Source organism: Dendropsophus ebraccatus, chromosome 9 (assembly GCF_027789765.1).
Source record: "Dendropsophus ebraccatus isolate aDenEbr1 chromosome 9, aDenEbr1.pat, whole genome shotgun sequence".
Taxonomy (NCBI): Eukaryota; Metazoa; Chordata; class Amphibia; order Anura; family Hylidae; genus Dendropsophus; species Dendropsophus ebraccatus.
The window spans coordinates 88,474,451-88,496,012 of record NC_091462.1 but is presented as its reverse complement, the minus strand read 5'-3'; the positions used below and the strand labels follow the sequence as shown (position 1 = coordinate 88,496,012).

General features: G+C 43.5%; 1 protein-coding gene across 2 annotated transcripts in view; it reads left to right on the top strand.

Annotated features, from left to right (window-relative positions):
- EEF2K (eukaryotic elongation factor 2 kinase) overlaps positions 1-21,562 on the top strand; it is a 59,015-nt gene that overhangs the window by 25,006 nt on the left and 12,447 nt on the right. For both annotated transcript variants that reach the window (XM_069983786.1, XM_069983787.1), the window contains 9 exons: positions 3,932-3,992; positions 4,341-4,378; positions 5,805-5,976; positions 13,124-13,273; positions 13,403-13,535; positions 14,433-14,560; positions 15,080-15,281; positions 17,709-17,776; positions 17,864-17,935. In XM_069983786.1, coding sequence (XP_069839887.1) covers positions 3,932-3,992; positions 4,341-4,378; positions 5,805-5,976; positions 13,124-13,273; positions 13,403-13,535; positions 14,433-14,560; positions 15,080-15,281; positions 17,709-17,776; positions 17,864-17,935 — 1,024 coding nt within the window. The remainder of the gene's footprint in view (positions 1-3,931; positions 3,993-4,340; positions 4,379-5,804; positions 5,977-13,123; positions 13,274-13,402; positions 13,536-14,432; positions 14,561-15,079; positions 15,282-17,708; positions 17,777-17,863; positions 17,936-21,562) is intronic.

Below are 21,562 nucleotides of genomic sequence, written 5' to 3'. Positions count from 1 at the left end.
TAGATTTTAATTGCCCATACCCACTGCTCGCAGCTAGTTCGGTCGTCAATCTTGGGTATACAGGGCCCTCACGACTGTCCACTGTCCTCTGACCTCTATGATGTCAATGGAGATAGAGACAGAGCCTCTTTAACATCAGTAGGATTACAAGTACCCCCCTATGTAGACTTCTAACATATCTAAATGATGTGTCAGAGGATTTTGACCCATAGAATCGCAATCATACATATGAGGTGAGAAGAACCCTTTTGACATAAAAATGCATTGGAAATTGGTCTTCTAGAGGGCTCTGGTATACACTGGAAATTATGGACTTGAAATCTGCCATAAGATATCTGGTATAGATGGTGGTCTTATCAAGGCCTGGTCTTTTGCAGAAGTTCCATTGCATTCAGCCATTGACTGTGAGTAGGAACACACATCACATCCCAGTAACCTGCAAGTCAAGTCCAGCACCCTGTCCAGATGCCAACATTTTATGTCTGCCTGCCTCATGCTCTTAGAAACCTGGTTGTATTCCAGGAATGTTCCAGTAAATTTGGAAGGGATTTCCATGACACGTAGTCTCAGAGTTACCAAAGTAACATACGTGTGAAGTCATCTGTGAAAAGGATATGAGCTCCTAAAATGCTACACTAGTGACATTTCTTATGTAATTTTAGGTACTGTTAAGGTACAGATGTAGAACTGAGTTGGTCAGATGTAGCAGAAATGACTATGTGTCACAACTGATGGTGATATCATAATGCTATTGTATAGGCCTGATGATAAAACTACTGCAAGCTCTCTAGATTGTAGAGTCACATGCTGGAAACGTGTTCTTTTTTTTTTTCTAATATCTTTCTGTTTTCTTATTTTAATTTTTCATAATTAAATTATATAAATTATAATGAAGGCAGCCATCTTGCCTGAGCTGCTTTAACAGCATTTAGAGATGGACATAAGCAACAAAAGTCAGGAGCTGCCCCTTTGACATAAATGGGAAACGTTACTGGGCATACTTTGTGACCTTTGAAGAGGTTATGCTGTATACATCACTTTACAGCAGCTTTCTTATTATTATCATGGGCAAAACAAATTTTTAACTTAGGCAAAGCGATTTTTGAACAATTAACGACAAACGATTGCAAACGAGAACTACTTGAAGTCGTTCACCATGTTACACAGAACAATTGTCGTTAGTTTCTTGATCGTTACTTCGATTGCTTACTCCATCTGAGCCCAGCAAAAGAGCGAACAATGTGGAATTACACTGAACGATTAGCGAACGACTAACAATGATTTTGGTGTCAGCACAAAATCAACAACACATGAACTATTTCTTGTTGGTCGTTTGATCGTTGCCTGAATTTACACAAAACGATTATCACTTAAATTCGAAAGATATAACGATTTTTCACACAATAATCGTCCCATGTTATAGGGTCCTTAGTTTTAGGGTTAAAGGGCTTATCCAGCATTTAAAAAGTTATGTATTGCTGCATTTGTCTTGGGAGTGACAACCCGCTCAACTCATCACAGGCCATGGTGCTGTCCTGTTTCAGCCATGGGCTGTCACTCCTGAGACAAGTCAGTCTCGGAAATAATGGAGCTGCAGTCAGTTGGGGATACCGGGGAGGCCACATCAGGACACCAGGGGAGCGCAGAGAGGTAAGCATAACATGTTTATTTTTTTAACAAGAGTGGAGCAATATATAAAAACTTTTAAAAAGCTGGATAACCCCTTTAATGTTGACATTTCAAGTGCAAGATTTCTGTAATTGGTCCTATAGATTGCAAAATAGAAAGAAAACACATTAACAAAAAATTCCTAAAAGAAATGGTTAACATAAAAGTTAAAGGAGAAGTCCCGCAAATATTTTTATTAAATTATTGTACTGCCCCATAAAAGTTATACAAATCCCAAATATACACTTATTATGGGAAATGCTTATAAAGTGCTTTTTTCCCTGCTCATACTACTGCATCAAGGCTTCACTTCCTGGATAAAATGGTGATGTCACGACCCGACTCCCAGAGCTGTGCGGGCTGTGGCTGCTGGAGAGGATGATGGCAGAGGGACACTGAGGGACACAGGGCACTGGAGGGACACTGAGCATCCCTCTGCCATCATCCTCTCCAGCAGCCACAGCCTGCACAGCTCTGGGAGTCGGGTCCTGACATCACCATGTTATCCAGGAAGTGAAGCCTTGATGCAGTAGTAAGTGCAGGGAAAAAAAGCACTTTATAAGCATTTCCCGTAATAAGTGTTTATTGGGGATTTGTCTAACTTTGGGGGGATAATACAATACTTAAAGGGGTAGTGCGGCGCTAAAAATTATTCACAGAATAACACACATTACAAAGTTATACAACTTTGTAATGTATGTTATGTCTGTGAATTGCCCCCATCCCCTGTGTCCCACCACCCCCGCCCGTGTACCCGGAAGTGTGTGGTGCATTATACATTAGCGATTCGGCCGTCCGTCCGAAGATGACATTTGGCACAAGATGGTGGACGGGCTCGACATGGATCAGGTAATGTATAATGCCCCACACACTTCCTGGTACACGGGTGGGGGTGGTGGGACACGGGGAAGGGGGCGATTCACAGACATAACATACATTACAAAGTTGTATAACTTTGTAATGTGTGTTATTCTGTGAATAATTTTTTAGCGCCGCACTACCCCTTTAAATAAAAATTTTCGCGGGCCTTCTCCTTTAACATAAACAAGAGATAATTTCCCATAGACACCTTCCCTTTAAGTGACACCTGCAGCTCTGCTACATCTCTCCTACGTAGCCTTTTCAGACCTCTGGAGAGTTGGCTACTGGAAAGCAATGATTGCATCAGGTTCTTGGCAAAAATAAGTGCGATAAAACATTTCATGCCTAGTGGTTAGTGCTCTGACACTGCCGAGTGCTGGTCCATTTATCAGGATATTGGTAATGGATGTTACGTCTATGCCTGTAATTCCTTTGTTGACAGTAGATGCATAATGTAATCAAATTGTCATTAGCCGCCTATTATCTGGGGATTAATGGGGACTGTTATCAGTAGTATAATAAGCGATGAAATTAATGTCTGTGATTCTAAGATGTGTTTATAGAGGTTTGATTGACTTATCTGGTGTATTTAGATTAGCGGGGCTCATCCATAGACTAATGTGGACCGTCTGACCTATCTGCATTTGCACAGTCTACACTCTGTTGGACAACATCAGGCCATTACTAACCCAGTAAAATAACATAAAACATATGATGAGTATGATCAAGTAACAGTAAGTGGACATGGTTGCTGTCGCTGACTGTCCCACTTAACCAAAGTCATAGGGCCATAAGAGAACGCATATCCCTCAGTTGCTTGTATGGCCAGTGTTATAATTTATCATGTAGCCTCTATAAAGGGAGACATCTGTATTATTTATGTCCTTTATTTGTGTCACGTCGTATGGGGACCATGCTCCAAGACTGTGCTAAACATAGCCATGTGTTTACATAGGATTCAGCTGCTCTATAACATCCTTAAATGGCCAAGAATAGAACAGCGTTGGTCCCTGATATGAAGTCTGTCTATGCAAAACAATGCAAAGTCACTATTACCAATTCCATATGCTTCATAGATAAATGTACTGTGCATACGTGTGTATAATGAAGTGGGATATAAACCATAAGAAAGAGCTGTATGCTTAACATGATCCCTCGTGTACTAGGCCTAGAACAACTCCTGGCCGACTATTTATTGTGTATGGGGGCTTTTCGACCGTTAAAGGCTGGGGAGAGAAGGATCGGACAGTGGGATTGCAATATGCCTGATGCTTTTTTCCTCAGGAGAGATGAACCGCCATTAGAGACATCCAGTGTTTTCCCTCTTCATTTCATTGGAAGAAAATGTGATCTATGCTATTACCAAAGACCCCTCAGATAATCTTGCTGTTTCTGTCGGCAGGTACAACGCCGTCTCTGGCCAGTGGGTACAGGATGATGTGCTGATTAAAATGGCCTCTCAGGTTGGTATACACTCTTATTTCTTATGTCCTCCTGGCTATTGTCGTCTAGAGGCCAATGTTGAGTGAAACAAGGGATTATTCCTCATCATGGGATCATTTTGGAGCCAATTCACATATAAGATCATAGGGTTGTTGATTTTCTGAATTGCAAACATCTAATATGTTAAGGTGGAAATGACCAGTGTTAACTAAGGGGGGAGAGTACAGGGTTATGGTTAAGGGTTAACTTATTATAGGTAACCACATTACATGTTCCCAATAAATAATTTACAAGAATTAATTTAGTTTTCAATGCTAGTTATTGATAAAGTTATTGATAGTATTTCATGGGTATTGTTTTCTTTATAGCCATTTGGACGGGGTGCCATGAGAGAATGCTATAGAACGTAAGTAAAGGCTGTTTTACTGGAAGCATCTATCTGTCTGTTTGTCTATCTATCTATGTTTATTATGTTTGCCGTGTTGCATGCATGTATGAATGTGTACTAGGAGGTCTGTATATGTCAATCACATAGGGTGTGCTCAGCGTCTGCAACCCTTGTAAAACATACTGGGAAACATTTGGGAATGTAATGACAGTGAGTGTGGGAATGTGTGAAGCTTTATCACTAGTGCACGTCAGTGCTCACTAATGTCATGTTATTATGCCCTGGAGCTCTGACTCGGGATAATGATTTTATAATCCCATTTATCATAGTTGCCCTGTAGCTTCCTTATGGGAATCTATAAGAACTGCTTGTCATTATAAAGTAATTGACAACATATGGGTTGTAATGAAAGTACTTTATTACAAGCCAAATATGAGGTGTAGATAGCCATACAGGGGACGTTACTAGAAATCCCCTCTAAGAACAGGAGCATAATGATGCTAGAAAATAGCGGCTTCTGTTCTGTCAGATTCATTCGTTCCCCATGTATCCATAGGGCTCCAATACATTGTGGATTACATCTTATGGACGTGTAAATTTTAACCGCTAAAGGATCTGAAACAGGGATGTCAAACTCAGGCCCTCAGCTGTTGCAAAACAACAATTCCTATCATGCCTGGACAGCCAAAGCTTTAGTTATGATGGGAATTGTAGTTTTGTAACAGCTGGAGGGCCCGAATTTGACATCTGAGATCTGAAACGTTGGAGTTTTATCAGTTCAATTCTTTTGGTTCTGGAAATAAGCGATGGAGTGGTGTCTGACATTCGCTTATCCCTCTGTTACAATAACATTACCATTTAGCAGAGCTGAGCAAGCATGTTAATGAAGGGCTCAGGGCCGCACAATTGTGTGTCCATCGTGTCCAGCAGATTTTAGCCTTTGTTGTTCTGTGTAATCTAAGACTTTCATCTGGCTCATTGTGACGTTTAGGAAGAACAAAGTCAGCGAGTATTATTGCAGAACTAAAGTTATCAAAGGTGCACACATTGATCCTGGATAGCATTATAGACAAGATGGCCTCAGATAAGAAGCAGACAGCAGTGATAGGACCTGGTCATTCATTAGCTTTTATGTTGTGGATGTGTTTTCTGCTTTATTGCCTTTCTCAGATGTTTGACCACAGTTATGGTCGAGTATTTTATAAGACACAGTAGACAATGAGTGCAGGGAGCTTTGAATACATAATCTTTTATTTGCCAGAAGTTATAGTTGCGGCAGACACAGACAGCAGCCCATGCTGGAGCAGTACTGGTTATGTTAACCTGGTAATGCCAGCAAAGCAAGTGATAGAAGAAAATTAGAGTATGACTACCTTGTATATGGTATAATGTGTCCATACATCATTGACATCCTATGTAATTGCTTTTTCTTTTGTGTTCTCAGGAAGAAATTGTCTAATTTCTCGCACAGTCAGCAGTGGAAAAGTGCATACAATTATGTGGCCAAACGTTACTTAGAAACTGTTGACAGAGATGTGTATTTCGAGGATGTCCGACTCCAGATGGAAGCTAAGTTGTGGGGCGAGGAGTATAACAGGCACAAACCACCAAAGCAGGTAGGATCAGTTGTATAGTTATGTCACTCTGTTTACTTACTGAGCACGCACCTATCCTGCAAGGGTCTGGCTGTATTCTTGAAGTGTTTTTGCAGCCTTTTTAAACTTCTGTTGTAGTAAGGTCCTATTCAAATTCCAGAATGTGACCTGTCTTATGTGCTCTTTAAAACACAGCCCTATCCACATGCATGGAATGGTGTTGAAGTTCCCTGCACAGAGACTGCTTAGATCAGCAGAGGTTCTTCATGTTGGACCCTCATTGAACAGAATTTTATAAACTGTCCTAATGGTATAAGGCTACGTTCACACAGAGCAAAAGGAGCGGATTACGCAAGGAAATATTTCCGCCTGAAATCAACTGACGCTAAATTCCGAGCAGAATATAAGCAGAATGTAAGCAGAATCCCTGCGTATTCTGCTAGGAAAGTGTTCAGCTCGTAATCAGCTCTTGACAAATTCAGCGCGGAATACTCGAGGAATCCGCGCTGAATCCGCATGCATTCAGCGCTGAAATTCAGCGAGTATTTGGTGAGTAAACTAGACTATACCAGAACATATACTAGAATCCTCCTCCCCCCCCCCCCTTTTCCCCATTTCCGCGCTGATTCAGCGAGTAATTTCCGCTTGTATTAGGCCCCGTTCCCACTGAGCAAAGGTAGCGGAATTCCGCGACGGAATTGTCCGCCGCGGAATGCCGTTAGCCTCCCGCTCATAATGGGACTCTATGGGAGGCGCGCGCTCCTGCCCTGTCCGCGCTGAAGAATGAACATGTTCATTCTTCAGCGCGTATAGAGCAGCAGCGCGCGCCTCCCATAGACTCCCATTATGAGCGGGAGGCTAATGGCATTCCACGGCGGACAATTCCGTCGCGGAATTCCGCTAGCTTTGCTCAGTGGGAACGGGGCCTTACGCTTGTATTCCGCGCTGAATATGCGCGTATTCCGCGCTGAAACAGAAAATCAGAGCCCATTGATTTGTATAGGCTTCCGCTAGCTGAAGAATGAACATGTTCATTCTTCTGGCGGAAAGCGGATTAGTTCAGTGCGGAAATTCCACTGTGTGAACTGCAGAGCAGAATTTCCATTCAACACAATGGAAATTAGCTCTGCACCTATTTTAACGGCTGAAATTTCAGCGCTGATTCAGCGCAGAAATTCAGCTGCTTTTGCTCAGTGGGAACGAGCCCTAAAATGGGGAAGATTTATTTAAACTTTAAAATTACATAGGTAACAGGTGAGAACCAAATACAGTTATTAAAGGAGTTATCCAGCGTTAGAAAAACATGGCCACTCTCTTCCAGCATCACTTTTGTCTCCAGTTTGAGTGGGGTTTTGCAACTCAGTTCTATTGGCGTAAATGGAGCTTAATTGGAAACCAGGCCTGAACTGGAGACAAGAGTTGAGTTTTTTTTCCAACGCTGGACAATCCCTTTAAGTTGGGTATATACATTAAATATATGTCGGCTGCGCCTGCTTATTTTGGCAGGACTAGCCAGTCACCTGATGCCTATATTCACCTCTTGAGTCTACCCCAGTGGGGACATAAGCCATTGTCAAGTGTCTGGCAGCAGCTTACTCGGCTTTCCACACATGCATGCTTCTTGGCCCTTAGGGGACCAGGAGAAATAACTGCCCAACCTGCACGTATTTTATATGTATAGCCAGCTTTAAAGCCCTTTTACACAGGCCAATTATTGGCAAGGAACGTTGCCAAGATTGGTCTCACTGATTGGCCCTCGCTGGTGCCCTTGCACAGCCCCTATATTGGGCCGTCTATAAGGACCCTTAAGCCCCTATTACACAGGGCGATTCAGAGGAGCAAACGAGCGGTGACCTGTCATTTCAGCGCTCGCTTGCTCCTCGTTCCCCAATCACTGTCGTCGCTATTACGCGTGGCAGCAGCGAGTGGGTAAGAGCTAGACGATCATCAGCCGTGACGGATGATATTGGCCGAATATGGACGATAATCGCTTTGTGTATTAGGGCCTTTAGTGTATGACCACCTAGATCTAAAAATCCTTGTGATACAATTTTATTATCTTTCAGTTAAGATATTATTCATCAGAAGATTGGTTAATGATTATGGATTGCTTGAAGGCAGTGTTACCTTAGGGCAGGGATAGGGAACCTTCAGACCACCAGCTGTTGCAAATCTACAATTCCCGTCATGCCTAGACATCCTTTCCCTAGGGTAACTACACATGGGTGTATTGTGGACACATTTTTGTATCTGCATTATGGCTGCAAGTCCTGCCGTGACTGCTGTGTATTAACTGTAGTGTAAGCTTTGGACATCAATCCCATAAAAAATACATGTACACTTGTGCATTAGCTGTTGTCACCCCAGCTCTTTTCTTATTTTAGCCAAGCTATTGGACAAGACATAACGGCTACTAGGGCACAATCTGGGCTACGTCCTATTTGTGAGTGAAGGCTCTCTGGATGCTCATCAACCAACAATTACGTTAGACATTTGCCCTCGGATGCCCATAGTGACCTGGATGCCGGCATTTCCATGTCTTAAAAATAGGGAGGAGAAGACGGCCTATATAGCGCATGTAAACTGACCATAGACATTTTGCTTATGTAAGCAGATTTGAGGACAACAATGTACAGTCTCTCGGACCCTGCAGGCCTTTGTTGTACGGCTGTCCTTTTATTGAAAAAAAGTTGCGCTTGTGCTATAAATAATGCACACTCTATACACATTTTTTAGATTTACACTTTACAGTAGTGTTTTCACTGATCCACATATTTGTGCTCTGATGTTTGTACAGGGATATTACAAGATGAATTGGTTTGCACATGTTTTTGGCAGGCAGGTGAGATAGACAGGAATTGAACTCATGACCTTGTGTTCTGGGCTCGCAGGGCCGCACCTACCTGTCACTAGAGGCCTGCACACACACAGCCCCGGGCTTATCCACGATTCACAATGCAGACTGTATGGGTATTTTTGTGACAGCATTTGACCAGATGTTACATTGTGTTTATTATGAGTGTACACGGCGTAATATCACTAAGGATCTGTTCACATGTAGCAGTAATTCGTTTTGCACCACAACTACAACAACAGAAACTATATGTTAATACATACGGCCTTTACAGTGTCATTTTGAGGAATGGTAGTGGGGCACGTATCTGTTGCACCAATACTACTGTTTGTGATGGTGCCCTAATGGTGCTAACTACCTTTCTTTCTTGTACCACAGACATTGAAAGGTTGCATTCACATTGGTATGCGGCCGCCAGCACCATGTTCTAAAATATAAGAACCTTTGTGTTATTTGTTGATACGGGTGAGAAGAAAGTACATAGATCAATCTATCTATCCATCTGTCCAGTCATGTACTATAGGTCACTTTGTGAGCATATCCGTTCATTATTTATTTTTATGTTGCTATATATAATTTTACACAAAAAAGAAAAAAAAACATGAAAATGACAGAAACAAGCTGAGACAGCATGGTGTGTGAACATGTCCTAACTAGGGCTTTAGCCTATCTGCTCCCCCCACTGCAGAGTAAGCACTAGCATGTCACGGCCCTCCTCATATATCCAGTCTGTACATCTATGGTGTCCCTGTGTATGTTATGATATACCCAAACCATGCCACGCGTCTCCAGTTATAGTCTGTAATATAAACCGATGAGAACAGACAGCTGAAGCGCAGCGAACACATTGTACCGGAGTATATAAACAGCCTTGGCTGCCGCCCTCTGAGACGTGCTATACGTGAGGCTGTACATTGTGCCCCAACCTGTTTACATTCTGTACACCGCTCCTGCTGAAACGTGAGCTTGAGCGACTGAAGAATGGCCGTGTCATCATGTGACCATATCCCACAGTCTCGCCCATAACAACATTCATGTGCCTGGGAGACAGGACAGGCCTGCAGCTCCTATCTAATCTGCCTCATGAGATAAATGAGCCTCCAGGGGAACCGGCCACCTCCGGCTTTGTATATCCTCAGCAATGTACATGTGCATTTTAATGGAGATCTAATATAACCGCACATTGTATAGGAACTGCCATTTCCTCAGTTACACATCCACTCCCTGTACTTATAGATTGTACTTCACTTCTATGTATTGATAGATTTACCTCACACACCTTCTGTATTAATCCTTTGCAGCAGACTATTGTTAGGCTGTTCACGTGTTTCAGTTCTGTAAAGATCCATCTTGCCGCCTGGGCATTATAATGTTTGCATATTATTATACAATGAAAGCTTATAGCAACAACTTCATAGCACGCACGTCTATTAATTCCTGTGAGGATCAATGCTATGAGCTAGGAGATTCATCCGCCAGACTTCTCTATGAGGAAAGGGCATAATACAAATCTGACATGACTGATCCTTCTTTCCCCGACATCTGCCGCTAGGAGATCATTGGGTTGCCCCCATACACGTTATTAGATCATTGGCCAATTCTTAATTTGACTGACCATGTAATGTGTATGGGTGCCTCCTGCCTGACTTCTGCTATAGAGGGAGAAAAGTATCAGACATGTTGGATCTGACATGTTAGATAAGTCGCCACCAGAGCTGCAGCTTTCTCGTTTCTCCTTATTCTTCAGACTACATGCACTCTTGAAGACGCAGAACATGCATTTGTATGAGCGGACTGGAAGAGTGAGACTTTATATAACAGATATCTTATGTTTATGACCACTGTAACAATTGGTGTGTTCAGCCTATTAATAAATGACTGTGCTTTTTAATAGAACTGTAAAAATTCTGCGGTCAGTCATAGATAGCTGCCTGATGAACGCTCATTTGGCCCCAAACTAGCTTTCACTAGCCTCTAATGTACATGTATACACCTGTTCTGAATGGGGCGCTGCCAGAGTCCTTTAGAAGTAAAGTATAGGACACACTGAAATGCTCTCTCCTCCAACATCTGTCTTCAATAAAGAATTGTGGGGGCTCCCATATACATTTGATGATGGGCTAGTCCTGCTAAAATTGGTGGATTTAGCAAACATTAAGATAGTGTGAACAGTTAGCTTAAAGGGGTATTTAAAAAATTTAAAAAAGTTATAAAAGTTATAAAAAGCAGATCAGTGAGTGACCCGAACTGATCAGAATAACAGAGACCATATCCTATCCTTCTGGAATGAATGGTGTGTGTGTGCTCGTTCAGCACTCCATCTATTCTCTAGGGGGTTGCAGAATATTTCCAAGTGCTGGCATCCCTCCAATCTGCTTATTGTCTAGTATTATATGGATAGAGAGTCTCAGCATTTTGTACCTCTGTATTATGTGACCAAGGGAGTGGGATAAAAGAGCTATCAGCAATCACACCTCTTTGGGGTACTGGTTCTCCTTGCAGTGGTCTAGCTGTTGTACGGAGTTGTATGGCCCATTTATAGAGACCAGTGGCTGCACAATAAAGAGCACCCATTTTGTTCATCTTGCCTAAAGAGTCTTTACACATCTCCCTTTAATTTCATGTATGTCCCTTTAATTTCATCCTTGTCAGCCATACATGGGGCAATGTGTGACCAATAACAAGGATTTTAATAAAAGTACAAAATATGATCAGCTGGATGAATGGGCATTTTCGTGTTTATCGGTTGTTTTTTTGCCCTTTTACACGGGCCAGTTGTTGGAAACAAGTTCCTATAATTTACATAAAGGTTACCTATAGGTGGCACTAGAGAGTTAATGGCCCAATAACTTCTATGATAGAGATGAGCGCAACTCGAGCATGCACAGCCATAGGCTGTATCCATGTATTCCTGGACTCCCTAGGGCTGCATCCAACTTCTCCAGCCACCGTTATTCAAATGTCGAACAAGCGGACTTGAGCTTCAGTTGTGCTCTCTATATCTTTGAGCAAATATTTGAGTAATAACCAAATATTATGAGCCAACGAAGTGGCTCATAAGGCTGAATTTTATGCATAATATATTACAATGGGCATTCCCGGTAGAACAGAGGTGGGGCTTACAAATGTCTTGAGATTTGAGATTCAGATATTTTTACACCACTTGTATAGTATATGCATTAGGGCTCACAAGTATATATACAGCACCGATATGTCAGCATTTTCCAACAGTAACTTATTCATTTATTGCTTTTTTTGCATCATTATCATCCATGCAATCGCCCTTTGGCTTGCAGACAAGAACAGGAAGTCCCAGCAGTAACTTTTCTGGTTTTAACTTGTTTTTTTAGCATATATAAACCATATGTGAAAATCCCAAAGTAAACAATCTGCAGGGAACGTCTACAAGAGAAAGAGACCAAAAAAGCTTTGTTATTGGAAATATTCCACCGAGTGAGATTATGTGGCCGTTTCCCAAGATTGTACTGAAATGCAGAGTAAGCAGGGAGGCAGGGGTTCTTCATATACTGGACCGCAAGGCAGTAAGGAAAACCAGATGTACTTATGTGAGCTGTATGGCTGTGCCTAAATACATATAGCTATTTATAGAGGGAAGAAACAAAGTTAAAGGCTCATAGAAGTGCAGCCATAAGTACAGTGATGTGTATGAGGATCCTCAGAACTGGAGGGAGTTCAGGTACAGAAGGGATTATGATTATAGAATGGGCAGAAGGGTCAATGGCCATGTAGCTTGCTGGTTACGGGTATCCAAAGCCCTCTTTTCACCGCTTGTTGCCTGATGATCGCAATTTTTGGGTTACATATTCAGGGATAGGTCCCTGCGAATGTCCTAGATTACAGGTGTCAAACTCAGGCCCTCCAGCTGTTATAAAACTACAATTCCCATCATGTCTGGACTGCCAAAGCTAAAGCTTTGGTTGTCCAGGCATGATGGGTATTGTAGTTCTGCAACAGCTAGAGGGCCTGAGTTTGACACCTGTGATCTATAGACCACCTATTACCTGATGGAGGCCAAAAATTTACAATATTGTTCAATACGTAACTATAAAGGTTCACGGGATGAAATAGCACAGAACGCCAGATTATTGTGTTGAACAGAATCCAGTTAAAGATTGTATACTGCTTGATATATTTTTTTCTGCCATGGTCCCTAAGTATGATGAATACCATTCAATGTGAAAATTTTCTTGAATGTCCCTTCAAATAATATTTTGCTGGTAACCTGGTATAGGTTTTTACCCTCCATTCCAGTTTACTGTAACATTGCATATAACACATGGTTCTTCCCTGCAGGTGGACATCATGCAGATGTGTATCCTTGAAATGAAAGACAGACCTGGCAAACCTTTGTTCCACTTAGAACATTACATTGAAGGGAAATACATAAAATATAACTCTAACTCTGGCTTCGTCCGGGATGAAAACATCCGCCTCACCCCACAGGTTGGTGCTGTCCATTTGTGATAGTCATGTATCACTAGCAGTATTGTATCTCATGTATCTAGATTCTGTCTTTTTGCCCTTAGCACTGGATACTTATGTTCTTTGCCAAATGTCTTCTCTTGTTTTTAGGCCTTCAGCCACTTTACCTTTGAGCGGTCAGGACATCAGCTGATTGTTGTAGACGTTCAGGGGGTTGGAGACCTGTATACCGACCCTCAGATTCATACAGAATGTGGAACAGACTTTGGAGACGGCAACTTGGGTACTGTATCATGAGAATTGGGGTTGTTAATATTCATAACACCCAAGATCCATTTATACCCACATTTATTACCTATCCACAGGGCAGGCAATAAATGTAGGATCACGAGAATACGGGTTCGGAGTGCCCCTGTTAATGCCTGCGTACTTCTGCTCCTATCACTGGCTATCATTCTGACTGATAGGAGGGAAAGAGCATAGTACTCAGGTACTCAGCTGTCTCTGTCAGTCCCATAGACTATGCAGATACACTACCGCTCTGTACAGGAGACTCTGAGACCACTGTCTATGTGATCTTTGGGGGGTCTCCGGGCATAATGCATTTACCTCATAACTTTCTTTATAAAACTTTTTTTGGCTATCTAAAAGGGTATTCCAGAAAAAATTATTTTTAGATTAACCGGTGCTACAAAGGTATATAGATTTGTATATATATATATTTTTTAAAAACTTAAGTCTTCCAGTACTTATCAGCTGCTGTATGCCCTCCTTCCAGCCTGACACGGTTCTCTCTGCTGCCACCTCTGTCCATTTCAGGAACTGTGAAGAGCAGTAGCAAATCCCCATAGAAAACCTCTCCTGCTCTGGACAGTTCCTGACATGGACAGAGGTGGCAGCAGAGAGCACTGTGTCAGAGTGGAAAGAATACACCACTTTCTGCTGGACATACAGTAGCTAATAAGTAGTGGAAGACTTCTTTTAAATTAAAGTAATTTACGATTCTGTAACTTTCTCGCTCCAGTAGATTTAAAAAAAAAATTTTTTTGTCTGGAGTACCCCTTTAACATACATAATATATACCCTCTGTGTGCTGTGGTTGCATTTGGTCAGACTTTGCCCATAATTACATAATTTTGTCATTGAGTCTTAATTTTTGTTCTTGTTAATTTCTGTCCAGGGGTGCGTGGTATGGCCTTGTTCTTCCACTCCCATGCCTGCAACAGAATCTGCAAAAGCATGAAATTGACACCCTTTGACCTTTCCCCTCGGGAAAAGAATGTGTTGGACAACTGCAGCAAGATGCTGGTACGTGTCCATGTTACAGATATGAGCTAGTAGAGGGGCGATGATTGATCCCCTCTTCACGCCTTGCACATCACTAGAATGTAGGTTGTGCAGGGTTCAGCGTCGGAGACGTGCTCTGTTCACATTGACCTCCTTCTTGGATGTCACCATGAATTTTCTTATTTGGGGGTCAGAGGGTATTAAGTGACTGCTGCATTAGAGCTCTGTGCAGCTGTTGCTCCCTGCGGAATATACTGTAAGTAGCCTATAGTAACTATGGACAGACGTATGATGTGAAGCTGAGAGTGCAACCATTTCTGTGTGATTTTAGGGTAAAAAAACATCTCTATGAACCCTTAGGTAAAAATACAGAAAGCAATGCTCTATTGTATATGTGCATAGAAATGGCCGACCTGTGCATTACATTACATTTTGAAAAGACTCTGAACTGCAGTCTATTCACTTCCAGCAGACTGATGTTACTGTGGCACATACTATTCTGCAATCTCCATCTGAACCATTACCCCTGCATTGTTTCAGCAATCTGCCCAGACAGTGGTGCGCGGCATAGAGGAGAAATGTGGCAGCTCTCGGGTGAGGACCATGTCTGGAAGCCGTCCTCCTCTGCTCTCTCGCCTCTCGGAAAACTCTGGAGATGAGAACATGAGCGACATGACCTTCGACTCCCTGCCAAGCTCACCCTCCCCGGCCACCCCTCACAGCCACAGATTTGATGTGCATGGTAAAGATACATGGAAAAATATATTGTTGTCCCAGAATAGAAATTGGTGGCATATTGCTGTTTTTTGCCATCAGTGTCCAATATTACAGGGTTAAACTCCCATAGCTCTGATGATGGCATGAAACGATTATCGGCCTTACTTGGCTGAATACCAACTGTTCAGGCCGATAATCGTTTTGTGTAATTGAGCATATTACAAAGCAACGATCAGCCGACATGCATGATGTCTACTAGAGATGAGCGAACCTTGAGCATGCTCGAGTTGATCCGAACCCGAACTTTCGGCATTTGATTAGCGGTGGCTGCTGAACTTGGATAAAGCCTTAAGGCTATGTGGAAAACATGGATATAGTCATCGGCTGTATCCATGTTTTCCAGACAACCTTAGAGCTTTATCCAAGTTCAGCAGCCCCAGCTAATCAAATACCGAACGTTCGGGTTCGGATCGACTCGAACCCGAACCCGGTTCGCTCATCTCTAATGTCTACTGATCATAGTCTTTTAACATGCTTAAAGATCCCGATCATGTCAGCAATGGTCTGCCGCTTGTCACTCTTACAGGAGCGGTGGCAGCAGACCGACCCTGATGTCAATGGGCGGCTCCTGCCGGTGCTCCTCGCTCACTGTCTGTGCATGTATTAGCATAGGCAGCAAGTGGGGAATGAGAGGGAAGCGAGCGCTGACCTGACCTGACAGGATGGCGCTTGCTTTCCCCGGTAAATCGTACCATGTAATACTTGCCCAGGGCAAGTATGGGGCCTCTGCATCTACTGCCCTCTGTGCTGCTTTGTCAGAAGGCGGCATGGTCAGCTAACACTATAATGGGCAGACCACACAGAACAAGCTAAGCTAAAGGCACATTGGTATGGATTTTAGAGCATTGGTATGGATTTTAAAGCAATATTTCCTGAATAAATGCTAAATGTACAGAATATTAATAAATTGAACTATAATGTACATTTTGCATTTTCTGTAGTTGCATTGGGAATATGTCAGCAGATGATAAACGATAAATCATTATTTCTTGATCATCTATTAAGGTGCTCATACATCTTCAATGGCTGTCGTCCTCCTAAATCATTTAGAGTTTTCTGAGAGGAGTAAAGCCATACACATGCATTCACGGAAAAGTTATCTCTCTCAATCCCTTCAAGGACATGAACACTGCTGACAGACACGTCTGATGGTAGTTTGTCTCCTTAAGAACAAAAGGATTATGTTAAATTTCAGCAACATCTGTCTGATGTGTATGGGGGCCTTAACGCGAATCTGTAACCTCCTGACCGTTTAGAAAGCGGGTTACACCACTGAATGAATGAAAGAATTCAGAACATACCTGTATATGTGTATTTATTTTCATAAAAAACACCTTTATTTGGGCAGTGAAAGATGCCAAAGAGGCAGAGCCTATTATTTCCTGGGCCCTAGCACCACTACGCCTCACTGTGCTGTATGCAGAGTGTACATGTACGTGGCATACAGCATGGTGAGACATAGCGGCATTAGGGTCCAGGGAATAATAGGCTCTGCCTCTTTGGCACCTTTTACTGCCCAAATAAAGGTGTTTTTTTTATTAAACAAGGTATGTTCTGAATGCTTTCATTGATATCTGTTCAGCTGTGCTATCGGCTCAGTAGGCGGTCAGGGGGTCACAGATTCACTTTAAGGCTATCTTCACACAACGTAAGTAAGGTATCGCTGTTGCCGATTTGCAGCACAATTTACTTACATTGTGCAGCAGCTGAGGGAGTCCTGGGCGGAGTGGACTATGTACACATAGCATACACTCCAGTCAGTTTCTGACATGTCAGTTTTCTGCGGCCGCTATTCATTGAATAGCGTCTGCAGGGAACCTGTCAGTGCACACTATGGAGCGTGCGGCTCTGGCCACACGCTCCATTGTGTGCAGCATGGAATTCAGATATGGGTGCACACTGATGCGCCCGCATTTGAATTCATTAGTAGTGAAGATCATCCGGCCGGTACTGCAGTACCGGCCAGGATAATCATTAGTAACACTGGCCGTTCTGTAATCCGGCCGGGTCACAGAACAGCCGGTGTTTTACTAAATGTGAACATGGCCTAAGTCGAAGCCAGACACCTCTGTCAGTAGGTTATCTTTAAGTGGAACTAAAGCATTAAAATTCAACATGCCTGATCTTCCTGTCCCCAATATCTGTCGAGGGAGAGTTAGGACGCTACCATGCACCTAAGAAATTGTCAGGTTCAGATGACTTTTCTATGTGTATGTGGGTATTAGAGACCTCTAATCTAGCAGAATCTATTAGGATCTGTTGCCATTCACTTTTATAGCACAGTGCCCACCATCTCCCACAGTATAATAGGCTACAAAGAACTCTGCTAGGCCCATGATTTGAATAGAAGCCAATGCTGAATGTTAATATGACATGTGTTTTTCTTGCATAGGATGGCCTATATTCAATGAAGTTGATAATCTGAATAGTGACGATAATAATAGCCTAGATAACCACAGAGTAAGTTGTTTTTGCAGCTGAATCTATTTGGCCAGTAGTTTCGCTATTGTACAAGTAGCATCGGCCTAATCCTGTTGATTGTTACAGGACTCTGAAAATGGAGGTGACAGCGGCTGCCCCAGTGAAAGGAGAAGTGAATCGGATGAAATGGAACACAGGGTAAGTCAGAGATCTCATCCAGCATCCCACACATGGACTTTTATCACATTGAAGCAGATTGTTGGTTATTGCAATACCCCACTAGTGTATAGTTCTTCCACCCATGACACAAGAGCTCCGAATGATATTTGGTACCTTTCATATATCCATCTGTGCTTCCAGAATGTAGAAAATTGCTTTTATTCTCTGGTACAAAGACTCAAAGAGGTGTCCCAACTGAATATTTGCAATGTTGCAAGCTGCTCCCCCCCCCCATCCTGCTTGATTGACACCGGGAAGCTGAGTCCCAGGCAAGGTCAAGGGATGGGAGGGGGAGTAAGGAGGTGTTACAGCTTGCTGCACTTCAGGAGCTCGGAAAAGCCTCTTTGACTCTTTGTACCAGAGAATAAAAGCATAAAAGCATTTTTCTACATTCTGGATTCACAACTGGATAGATAAGGTACCATGTGTCTCCAGTGTCAGCAGTTTAGAACATGAATTGCAACTGACAGATTCTCTTTAAGGGTAAATGTATCATCCCGGGTGGCGGGGGTTAATGGGGCCGAGACTTACATACTGGCAGCGGGCTGACAATCCCGCTTTGAGTATGTAATCACATTGGAAGTCACAGGGGAGGTATCTGCAGCGGATTTAACTGCGAATTCGCAGCGTTAAGTCCACTGCTGATCCCCCCGTGTGAATTTACCCTTAAACATATCCATGCATTTCAGAGCACACAGGCCCACTCACAGCGCAGTGAAAAGTTATGAGATGATGCTGTGAGTGCAGCATGGCTACATGTTGTATCATCACGGCCATGACTGGAATTAGAGATAAAAACACAGTAAATGGGGCCTGAAGCCTCTGTCTCTGTACTGTGTAGCTGAGCTGCAGTTACAGATCGTCACCACTACACAGTGTACAGAGACAGAAGTTTCCGGCCCCGGTCACCATGCTGAGTTTAACACAACCACCGCATACTGACTAATACAACCGCATACTGACTAATACCACCACATACTGACTAATACCACCGCACACTGACTAATCAGTATGTGGTGACATTAGTCAGTATGCGGTGGTATTAGTCAGTATGCAGTGGTATTAGTCAGTATGCAGTGGTATTAGTCAGTATGCAGTGGTATTAGTCAGTATGCAGTGGTATTAGTCAGTATGCAGTGGTATTAGTCAGTATGCAGTGGTATTAGTCAGTATGTGGTGACATTAGTCAGTATGTGGTGGCATTAATGTCACCGCATACTGACTAATGTCACCGCATACTGACTAATGTCACCGCATACTGACTAATGTCACCACATGTTGACTAATGTCACCACATACTGACTAAAACCACCACATACTGACTAATACCACCGCTGCTACTAAATAACATCCACTGTACAAAGATTACTATCACCTCATACAGTCATATAGAGGTGGACGCAGCTCCACACAGGTTCTGTACACCATATACATCACAGTGCAGTTACATCAGGTGACTCACAGGGGATATTTTCTCTGATCGGAGCTCTTCCCTTTTCATCTTCTTCTTCTTCTGCCCTGGGCCATTAGAACTTCTCCGAGCCACAAATCCACAGAAACATATTAGGCTCCTCACTCTAACACCATCATCACTCTAACACCATCATCATCTCTATACTAACTGCACATCTGTATTGGCCCCTTTACACCCGTTTAGTAGGTAGGCTAACTCTATGTGACCCCCTTATAGTATATGCATATATAGTATATATTGGTCCCCTCTCCCCCTATGTTGTTTCCCCCTTATAGATGGCCCCCTCTCCCCCTATGTTGTCCCCCCACTTTTAGATGGCCCGTTCCCCCCCTTATAGATGGCCCCCTCTCCCCCTATGTTGTCTCCCTACTTATAGATGGCCCCTTCCCTCCCCCCTTATAGATGGCCCCTTCTCCCCCCCCCCCTTATAGATGGCCCCTTCTCCCCCCCCCCTTATAGATGGCCCCTTCTCCCCCCCCCCCCCCTTATAGATGGCCCGCTCTCTCTCCCACCCTCCCTTATAGATGGCCCCCTCCCCCCCCCCCTCCGGTATAGATGGCCCCCTCTCTCCTCCCCCCTCCATTATAGATGGCCCCCTCTCTCTCCCACCCTCCCTTATAGATGGTCCCCTCTCTCTTCTCCCCCCGTGCAAAGCAGATAAAAAAATAAAAAAACCTCACCTAACAACCCGCTCCACCGCCGATCCGCTCTTCTTCTCCAGCCTCCGTCTATCCCCGTCTGATGCACGGCTGCCGGGGGTGTCCCGTCCTATCCCCGGCAGCGTGCGCATCATAGAGCTCCCTGCACACCAGGGCTGGGACTTCCAGTACAGAGAGCGTCTCTCTGTACCGGAAGTCACGGCCACAAGGAGCTCTATGATGCGCGCGCTGCCGGGGATAGCATGGGACACCCCCGGCAGCCGCGCATCAGCCGGGGGTGACTGGAGCAGTGTGGGCCGGCCGATCCCGTCTTCCTCCTGGCCCAGTAACTCCTTTTCCCTACGGTAGGAGCACGGGACCGGCCCCGGAGGTGGCCCTATGGCCAGTCCGGACCTGCATGCAGTAAAGCTTAGCCAAGTGCCTTTGCTAGCCTGTCTGATGATCTGTGGGCTGGGGGGGGGGGGAGGGAGGGGCTTCAAAAGACCCAGACTACAACTGATCAAACTTTTCAAAAGTGTCAAACTTTTTTTTGTTTTTCAAGTGACAGTGCTCATTTTAAATCATCACTTTCATGCTGTCTGAACCACCAGTCTTCAGGGCACTCCCTGGTGGGCTCTTCCTGCTCTGCCGACCTTTATTGATAGATGTTCCGCTATATTAAAACAGGGAGAGATCTATCAATCAATGCTGGTGGGGCAGGGAGAAGCCACCTGGGACACCGTGATCATTAGTTGTTCAGGGAGCATGAAAGTGATAACTGGTTCCCTTTAAGAAAATTTTTTGCTGATAGGGAACATGTTTATACAAGAACACGGATTGTGATCATATTTTTTTGGATCAGTAGGGATTCAGTATTTCCCACATTCACACAATAGTCATTCATGGAAAACACCTTTAAGCTATTAAGAAGGTGCCATTTTGAAAAGCGTTGGCGGTACACCCTTTTATTAGCATCAATGCTGGATTTTAATTTGTCTTCAATTACATTTTGAAGATTTAACAATATTTGAAGCTGGAGGCATATTTTCTTCTATTGTTTTACACCTTTAGACTATGTTCACACTACATAAATCTACGGCCGTAGTTCTCGCCGCAGAACTACAGCCGTAGATTTGCGGGGTGGAACATAGCATTGTTTGCTATGGGATCCCGGCCGTGAGGAAAGATCATCCGGCCGGTACTTAAGTACCGGCCGTGATGATCCGGTCTGAGACCGGCCGTTCTGTGACCCGGCCGGAGTCACAGAACGGCCGGACTCATCCGTAGTGTGAACATAGCCTTAAGCTGTACTCGCCATCTTTGATCCCTCTTCATCCATTTCACCAAGCACATGTGCAAGCTGTTCTCTTCCTAAGCCACTTCTACTCTCAAAGCCAATGGAAACTTTCTCATCTTCTTAAAAATGCAGTTTACATGTGTCCATGGGGAATATAGAAACATTTTGATGTCACTGTTATGTTCCCTATGGAGATA